The 9,312-nt window shown below is 47.1% G+C and overlaps 1 protein-coding gene across 1 annotated transcript; it reads left to right on the top strand.

The window, feature by feature from the left end:
- Window positions 1–323: 323 nt before the first annotated feature.
- Window positions 324–4,855, top strand: LOC121866223 (mucin-5AC-like). Its single transcript, XM_042365833.1, has 3 exons — window positions 324–2,542; window positions 2,787–2,959; window positions 3,124–4,855. Exons 1-3 carry the CDS (start codon window positions 1,488–1,490, stop codon window positions 4,281–4,283), a joined length of 2,388 nt encoding a protein of 795 aa, XP_042221767.1. The 5' UTR covers window positions 324–1,487; the 3' UTR covers window positions 4,284–4,855.
- Window positions 4,856–9,312: the final 4,457 nt, after the last annotated feature.

Here is a 9,312-nt window from a genome sequence, read left to right as displayed (position 1 = left end):
TTGTGTCAATAGTGGAGGTGTTGTGTTGTAGTCTGTCATTGTGTAGTGGAGGTGTAGTGTTGTTGCTCCGTCAGTTGTGTAGTGAGGTGTAGCTTGTATTCTGTCAGTTGTGTAGTGGAGGTGTTGTGTTGTAGCTCCGTCAGTTGTGTAGTGGAGGTGTTGGTTGTAGTCTGTCAGGTAGTGTGGAGGTGTAGTGTTGTAGCTCCGTCAGTTGTTTAGTGGAGGTGTTGTGTTGTAGCTCCGTCAGTTGTTTAGTGGAGGTGTTGTGTTGTAGCTCCGTCAGTTGTGTAGTGGAGGTGTAGTGTTGTAGCTCCGTCAGTTGTTTAGTGGAGGTGTTGTGTTGTAGCTCCGTCAGTTGTGTAGTGGAGGTGTAGTGTTGCAGCTCCGTCAGTTGTATGAGGAGCACCTGAGGTCCTACACAGGCCATCACTCGACTTATCATACTGGTGTTTATGGTCACAGTACAGACACCCGGCTCTCCGCCTTCGTGTACACACACACACACTTCCTGCTGCCGTGGCGTCTTCAATAACTGGCTAACTTACTGACTCATCCTGATCTCAAGAGTTAAGAGGTTTGAGGCCATAACAACCTTGGTCATTACCAGGAGGACAAATAGCCTGGTTTCATCTTTGCAAGAGCACAACTAAGCCTCCCTCAAGCAGTGTCCCCTGCAGCAGCTCTATACACCAGGGCGCCTATACTGTACTGTACTACTTCAGGAGCTTCTCGTGAAGGAGTACTTCCCCAGAGGTTCCTTCCTTGACTACCTCTTCCGCGGCGTACAACAGGTCACCACAACGTCCTTAGTTGAGGAGTTATGGCGTCCTTGTCTAGTTGAGATAACTTCTGGGACTCAACCTCACAATCCCATGATAGAGGCACGTCCTTCTGCACGTACTCTTCCTTTCCACTCGCCTCGTCACCGCAGCTCTATGGGAACTCTTCTCTTGAGTGTTTCTCACCATCGTTCTCAGTCAATCATGTGGGCACTTTTCTCTGTTTGTTCCCACCTTTACTCTCCCTCTCCAGCACTAGTCCTCTCCACATGTGATATCTCTTGTTGGTGGCTCTCAAAAGTTGTTCCACACTGCAAGCGAGGACAACTACCCTCTCTTGAGTTGATACAGAAGTTATTGTGATCTGTTTACTTAGTGACGATGAATAAAGAGGAGTCATCGCTTGGTTATCATCTTGCTCACTTTACAGTCATTTAGATCATAATTCCCAGATGCCGCCTCTTCCTTATCTTAACCAAGTGTACCTGGGGAACTGTGGGCCTTGAGTACCTAATTGGTGTTCCAGCACGGTATGATACCTTACGCTTTTCTCTTGCTTCTGACTATGATGTCTCCCGTCAGCTCTACTAGACTGCACGCTGTCTGCCACTAACTATAAAAGGTTAAATAAGTAGTCACTTCTAACTTGGTGAAGTAGTTGTAGCGCTGTAACCCCTGCAGGTATAGTCGTAGTGCACTTACAGACACATGCATGCTAACGAAATACCATCACATCGGCTGCTGATGCCGTCTCATCGTCTTTCCAGCTCTCTACGTGACGCTTCAAACCCTCGTAATATCATTCAAGCTTCTGCCAATACTGCTTCCAGCTTGGATAGCTCCCAGGCCTTTAACTCAGTAGCCAGCCAGTCCTCTGTTAGTCGGTCGAAAAGTATTACCAGCAGCCAGTTTGGGTCGTCGCGTCGTAACCCGCCATCAGAGAACTCTCCTCTACATAACTTCCGCCCCTTCGCTAATGATGAGTCGGGCTTCGAGTATTCTGCTCCTGGACAAAGGGTTCAGATTTCTTTCGGTCCTCGCTCACGGAAGAACAGACTCAGATCCTTCAGCTTTGCCAAAGGCAACTCTGACAACAGTGCCACTGACAACAGTGCCACTGACAAGCCCCGGCCAGCACGAGGGACAGGCAGGGCCTTGCTGGGAGGTGGTCTTGGTAACTCCCTCGACCCTAAAAGTAGGTCTCGGGCGCCATTGCTCAACACCAAGTCTACGACATCAGATGAAACACCTTCAAGGTTCAGTATCACGAATCCTGTAAAGTCTACTACCGAGGAGGCCGCCATAACCACTGCCACGCCACCGACTACCACTACCACACCACCCACTACCACCACGACCACAACCACCACTATCACCATCACCACTACTCCATCGATTGAGACCTCTACAACAATCTTTGACTCAGGCACCACAGACACCACCACCACCACCAGCTCTCGAGATCTACCACGCAGACGTTTCCGGCCTATTCCACGTCGACGAATTATTTCGTCTTCGTCTTCTTCCTCCAAAGACGGCCGCCGGCACTCTGGGCTCTTTTCTGTCAGGCACCGTGGCACTCCCAGGCACCGCCCCAGCGTCTCCGTAATACTTGACCAAGACAAAAATAACGAGAATGATTTTATAAAAGAAAAAGATGATGAAAAACACGAGTTGAGAGGTGAGGGGTTAAAGGAGGAGGTCGTCCCTCTCATCCAGGAAGAGAAGGTAGAGAAGGGGCAGACCCCGCTGGAGGCCCACAAGTAAGTATGACTCGTCCAGTGACGCTCTGACTGCTGCAGGTATGACATCTTTGGGTAACTCACGACTCTTAGACGAAAACATAGTCAACTAAAAATGGATATTGACCTAAACATTGACCAAATACTGAAGGATAAATAATAACAATAAACAATATTAAAGAAATAACTATTTTGTCAGTAGGATGTAAGTTAATTTGTTTAAGCCATTGTAGTCAGAGAAAATATAATTTTGTTTTACTTTCAGTAACACAGTCGGCAGTGTGGATGGTAGAGGTTCGGGCAAGTCCATCTCCGACGGCCAGCCTCAGAGGAACAACTTGGGCTTTGTGTTCCCCCAAAGACGTGACTCAATCCTGCCCTTCGGCACTCGCCTTGCTCACAGAAGACCCAATTCCCCCCTTACTAACTCCTTCACTGGTAATTAACTCCCTGCTTACTGCCACAGTGCTCACATGACCTGTTGTGACCTGACTGCTTGCTTGTGTGACCCTCAGACACCATTATTGACCTGCACCATTGACCTGATTGTCTAATTTATAAGGTAATAACCACGCTTACTCACCCTGCCGACCTTGTTACAGGTCCCCTCCCACTAACCTCTGGCCCTAACCTCCCCCCGACGCTGTCCCTGATGACCCTCACTAACTCCCAGGACCTGACCACCTCTCCCACGACCCTCGCTGAGACTCCTTCACCAGTCGTCGTCTTCAGCACCCAGACTCCGGCGTTTAACACGCCCCCACCTCAGGCATCATTCAAAGCACCAAATACTCTGAACTTTTTCAACGCGCCCACAACTACGCCCCCACCCGTCGTGTTCTTCAGCACACAACCTCCAGTATTCAATGTACCTTCAGCTGGGAACACTTTCAGAGCGCCCTCACCTCAGGTTCCTTCACAAGAATCCACGTCGTTCAACCCCTCCCCACCTCTGTCTCCCTTTAACATGATCCCCGTTATACTTCCTGTCAATATGGTCCCCGTCGTAGCTCCCCTCAACCTGCCCTTTGTGGTGGCTCCCGTCAACCCTCAGCCCACAATAGATCCCAACAACCCCCCCACCCCACCCAGCGAGTCTCTCAAGCCTCCTCTTAACTTCCCCTCCCACCAGTCCACAGTAGCACCCCGCCTTCAACGACTCTTCCCCAGTCGTCAGCTGGCCAACAGCTTCACCCTCCAACAGAACAGTCAATCGTCGTCATCACAGTCGTGGCGGGGACAGTCAAGTAGCACCAGCACGTCCCAACTCCCTGGTGGTGTGGGGACCCTGCAGCAGCTACGTCAGGCACAAAGTAGCAACACAAAAGAAAAGTCTACCTCCTCCTCCTCTTCGTTCTCAACTAACAGCCTCGCCCAGCCGCTGGATAATGAAACTCCCGCCACATTGACGGGTCAGGAGGTCATGACTCAGCCCTCTCTGACCCCCTTCAATCCCCCGGCTTTAAGAAACTCCTTCGTGGGGATAACCTCAAGAAAACCTTCCTCTACCAAGTCCCCCTTGACGACCCCGGGGCCCTCTAGGGACAGAGGGAGGCAGTTATTGTCTCCAAGGCGTCGTCCGACACTTCGTCGCCCCTTGACGCCCATCACGCGACCCAGATCACAGGTTGTGCAGACGCCCGTGTCCGACGAGTACATCAAGGCCTTCCCTGAAGTTGCGGCGCCTGAGGGCTTCCCCGGCGAGGACCCCGAGGAAGACACCATAAAGGAAGCCATCTTCGAGCTCCAGCGGCTCAACTAACATGAGCCACACAGGGATCCTCTCTCACTCTGTACATAGCCCCTATTTATCCCCTTCACTATACTATAAGTTTGTTAAGTGGTGTGTTTACAAAGACTGCCAGTCCCGTGACTCACAACAAGTTTAGTCTTGTGGGAATCCTTCGCTCAACAACACAACCTCTATTTATTATTTTAGAACTCATGTATTTATAGTCCTTGTTGGTTATATCATACATAATGAAACCTAAATCAAAATATTTCAGTACTGTTCAGACACCATTTTGTTGGCGACACTGAGGCTGTCGAGAGACTGATAGTAATTCTTGTTCTAAGTCAGAATCATAGTAGATTTATTACTGTATGAGCCGCTGTTTGAACGATAAGTTTTGTGATAGTCTCAACCTTGTGTGTCCCCAACCTTAAATTACCATAATGCATTTGGCTGCCTCTACTCTGCAACATGGTGGAGGAGGCAGGCAGGCACACCTCACCTTTGTCTCATGAACTAGATGTTAACAGTTGTACTGCAGGCCAGTCCAACTTTACAGTTGTCTGTGTAAGACATTTTTTGTAAATAAAGTACAAAATATATTTTGTTTTGTTGTTTAATATAAAACCTAATCTATGTCACCTAGAGAAACACACACACACACACACACACACACACACACACACACACACAACTCCTTTCACCATCGTTATGTTACTCAACAAGATCTGAGTGACGCAGCCAACACCAGGGAGAGAGATAAAACTGGACCAGAACTAAAGTTACACCCAGTACAAGCCACAGCTCATCCTGCACCATATCGCCTCTATGTTGTTACGTTATGTTGCTATGTTATTAATGAGCTTCAACAACGAAAGTCTTTAAGCGCGTAGCAGGGTCAGTAATACACTTGTCCAACAACGATAAAAAATTGAAGAGGGATAGAACTGTGCTTTTCGCCACTATGCCGGACAGACTGCAGGCGGTGATTGAGAAGAGGGCGAGTGGACACACTACTAATATGGTAAGGAATATAATATATATCATACCTTGCAAAACAACAATAGATTCTATCCCGTCAGATATAGACAGACAGAGAGACAGACAGACAGATACAGGTAGAAAGACAGACCAATACAGATAGACATAGAATAGCGTTTAAGTCCAACGGAGAGAAGAAACTGAATTAATATAGACTGAATGCGAAAAGGACTTGGGTGTGTATGTTGACAATGAACTAAAGTTCTCGGGCCATTGTGAGAAGGCGAATCAACAACTAAACTATTAGGTCTTATAAGAAGGACGTTCAGATATTTACACGGACCGTCCATCGCAACGATCTTCAAAGAGTGAGGTGCTTCCCCGCCTGGAGTACTGTCACCCCGTCTGGTCCCCGAGATATGCTAGGGACTGTCAATTGACTGAAAATGTTCAAAGGAGGGCCACCAGACTGGTGCCTGCACTTCAGCACCTCAGCTACCCAGAGAGATTAGAGTGCCTGCAACTGCCTAGCTTATACCACAGACGGGCAAGGGGTGACCTAAATGAGGTGTAAAACATCTCAGAGGGCACTACTCAGTCGAGTGTCCATACGAGGAGCTGGCGGACGCTCGCCCCACAAGGGGTCACAGCTCAAGGTTGAAGAAGCCACAAGTCCAGAAAACTGTGAGGGCAAAGTTTTCGGAGTGAGAATTGTGAACTCGTGGAACAATCTGCTAGAGAGTGTTGTGGCGGAACCGAGAGTGAGCTGTTTCAAAACCAGACTTGGCCAACACTGGAGCAGGTTCAGATACATTCAGGAGCCAGTGCATGCCCAGTACTTGCTAACAGAGACGTGGCCGACAGCCCAAGCGGCTAACGAGCCAATCAGTGGCGAAGAGGATAAAAGTAAATGTAAAAAGTAATCTAAACGACATGACGCAATATTATATATGGCAGACAGACAGGTAGACAAACTGACAGAGGATTTTATATAAAAATTATGTGACAGACCGACAGAGGCTATGATACACGACCCATGTTGACGGCAAGGACACTGAAGACGGCAACTACAGTACGCAGATGCAACAAGGATTTCTGGTATTGGCGAAACTGTGGTCAACCGTGTTTTGTCTTTATCATCTAACTCCCAGCCAAACTTGAATAGATCTGGAGAGACAGGTTGTGGTTGAGCAGCCTTGACACAAATATATGATTATAAGATAGTGTAGTTCGCTTTACATGGTGGACAAATGCGTCTCCAGTGGGTAGTAGGCTCTTGAGTTTGTTCAGGTCTCCGTTTTGGAATTTTTTCGGAGAATCGGGCAACAAATGAAAAGGTTTACATTAATAGTGTTTAGATGAATTGTGTAGCGAATAAAAATTACGAATTAAAATTATAGTCATACTCAACACGTTTACGCCATCGCTTTACTGAATATATAAACAAATAATTTCCATATTCACCGCCTAAATGGACGGACAACCTCTGGTGGTAGAGGATTCCTCATAAATTACCCATATTTGTCAATCTGAATGTAAAACATAAATAAAGAGGAAATATCAGCATTCATAGGCAGATTACGTATTTAACATCTTAATCTGGCCACCATTCCGAGGTTGTTTCATGCCATTCCGCCTCAACCCACCACTGTCCCATGTGTAAAGGCATTCAAGTAACGTTTATAAACAAAATCCCCACAACCGCTAATAGTCTCGTGGCGTCTGTAATCTCAACATTTTACCAAAACAAAAGGAATGATTATACACACCAGGGCCAATATGGTTCGCTAACAGTAGAAAACATGATAACCCCAAGTCTCCGACAACTACCATGCATCTATTGTATTAACTGTCAACAAATAATTAACCAACCCAAACTCGGGTCTTGGAAAACGTGCCTTCGGGTACATTGAATTCAGTAATCACGTCGACTAGCTAGCTGTGGCCTCCGCCAGTCGGTATCCTGATGTTGTTTACAAAAATAACCCAGTACATCACACAAGAACATTTCTCAGTATCATATAAACGTTACTGGACCTCTTACCTTGTATTTCTTGACGCTGGCTGTGTAAACTTAGCCTCCATCGGACCTGCAGGACAAAATTGTAGGAATGTCACTGTCAACTTGCACCTGGCTTTAAATGGCTGACGACTCGCGAGGTATCATAAGGTTCGAAACTCCGAAATCCGAGTGTCACGAATCCCGGTTCGAACTTCTCAACAAAACATAGCGTTATCAAAGTCCAATAAAATTTTCAGAGCAGAGCCTGTTTTCAAAAATCACAAGTTGGAATTAGTATAATGGCTATATTTTCATTGCTGAGTATGAATATGATAAGCATTTCTTTGGCAAATGCTTCGGTTGGTTGATAATTAGGCCCCTAAGGACGGACTACTTCGTCAGAGTTCGTCTTTCTGTGTAGTGAAACGACTGAGCGGCCACGTGTGACTTGGTCTAAGCCTAGTCTCACGTGCACAAAAAAAGTTCAAATTACACCATGCCGCTTCTAGAAGGTTGTTTTCATTTGTATGAGATTGCTTTTCTGATCCAAATTTGCGGAAAAAATGTAATAAATTCGACTAAATTGCATAAATATATAATATAATATACGGTATATGAAATATGCAATATACCTAAAGAAATATTCGAAATATATTATGAAAACGATCAAATTCCTGAGGATTTCTTCTAACAATGGAAAGTTAAGATAGCATTGTAAGTAAAGTATAGATACTTAAGAGTGTAAAATTTAGAAATTACAGTAGAAATTAGTCAGACAAAAATCTAAAGGCATTAATCAAAATATATTATCTTATCACTTAGAATCACGCCTTCACAGTTGACAAGGTGACTGGGCGGAATCAAGTGACGCATCCAAAGCTGCCTTAGCCAATAAACACATTGAACTAGTCATTAACGAGTGATTAATTTTCACCTTTTATTTAGTATCAGTGGTTCCAAATACAATAGAGCAAAAAAATATACACTATTTTTTATGCCAATACAGTATTTCATATAGTAAGAAAACTTCCGACTTTATATTGTAGTGGATTCCTCCCCTACAACCGCCGTGTCGCTGACCAGCCGACGCTCTTCGAATTCCCCAGCGTACGCCTCGTGGTCAAGGTCGGCAACCAGCGCCGCCTAACATAGCGGAGGTCAACTATCAACCCACGCCTACCCCAGCTATATAAGACCTCACCCCGCCGTGACCTACCTCTTTCTTTCTACAGCCACCAGCAAGCAACACCTCTTCCTCCGCTCCTGCCTGGTGGCCCTCGCTCCCGCCGGCGACCATGGCGACCCTACAAGCTGCCTGTCCTCCTCTGAGCACCCTCACCAACCAGCTCTCACTACATCACGCTTGGACTCACGCTGCCACCCCCCAGCTGCATTGTACATCCAATACAATATGTATACAGAGAGCACATTGTGAGTTTCCTTTCTCCATCCCATCCTGAGTGTGAACCAATATCTCATAACGTCACAAATGGTGACCCCCAGAGATTCGCACTCACACAGGATGGAGGAGAAACATCCCATAACCCCACAAATAGAAGGCTGGGTGTTCGAGTCACTCCGGGGGCACCATTTGTGGGGTTATGAGATATTGGTTACACTCAGGATGGGATGGAGAAAGGAAACTCACAGTGTACTCTCTGCATACATATTGTATTGGATGTACAATGCAGCTTGGTGCTAGGGGGTGGCAGCGTGAGTGTAGGGAGAGCTGGTTGGTGAGGGTGCTCAGAGGAGGACAGGCAGCTTGTAGGGTCGCCATGGTCGCCGGCGGGAGCGAGGGCCACCAGGCAGGAGCGGAGGAGGAGGTGTTGCTTGCTGGTGGCTGTAGGTAGAAAGAAAGAGGTCACGGCGGGGTGAGGTCTTATATAGCCGGGGTAGGCGTGGGTTGATAGTTGACCTCCGCTATGTTAGGCAGCGCTGGTTGCCGACCTAAGCCACGAGGCGTACGCTGGGGAATTCGAAGAGGGTCAACTGGTCAGCGACACGGCGGTTGTAGGGGAGGAATCCACTACAATACTCCCCCTTCCCTCCAGGCGGTGTAGGAGACTTGCTGTC

Source organism: Homarus americanus, unplaced genomic scaffold, assembly GCF_018991925.1.
Source record: "Homarus americanus isolate GMGI-L3 unplaced genomic scaffold, GMGI_Hamer_2.0 scaffold46974, whole genome shotgun sequence".
Taxonomy (NCBI): Eukaryota; Metazoa; Arthropoda; class Malacostraca; order Decapoda; family Nephropidae; genus Homarus; species Homarus americanus.
This window is presented reverse-complemented; position numbering and strand designations above follow the sequence as displayed.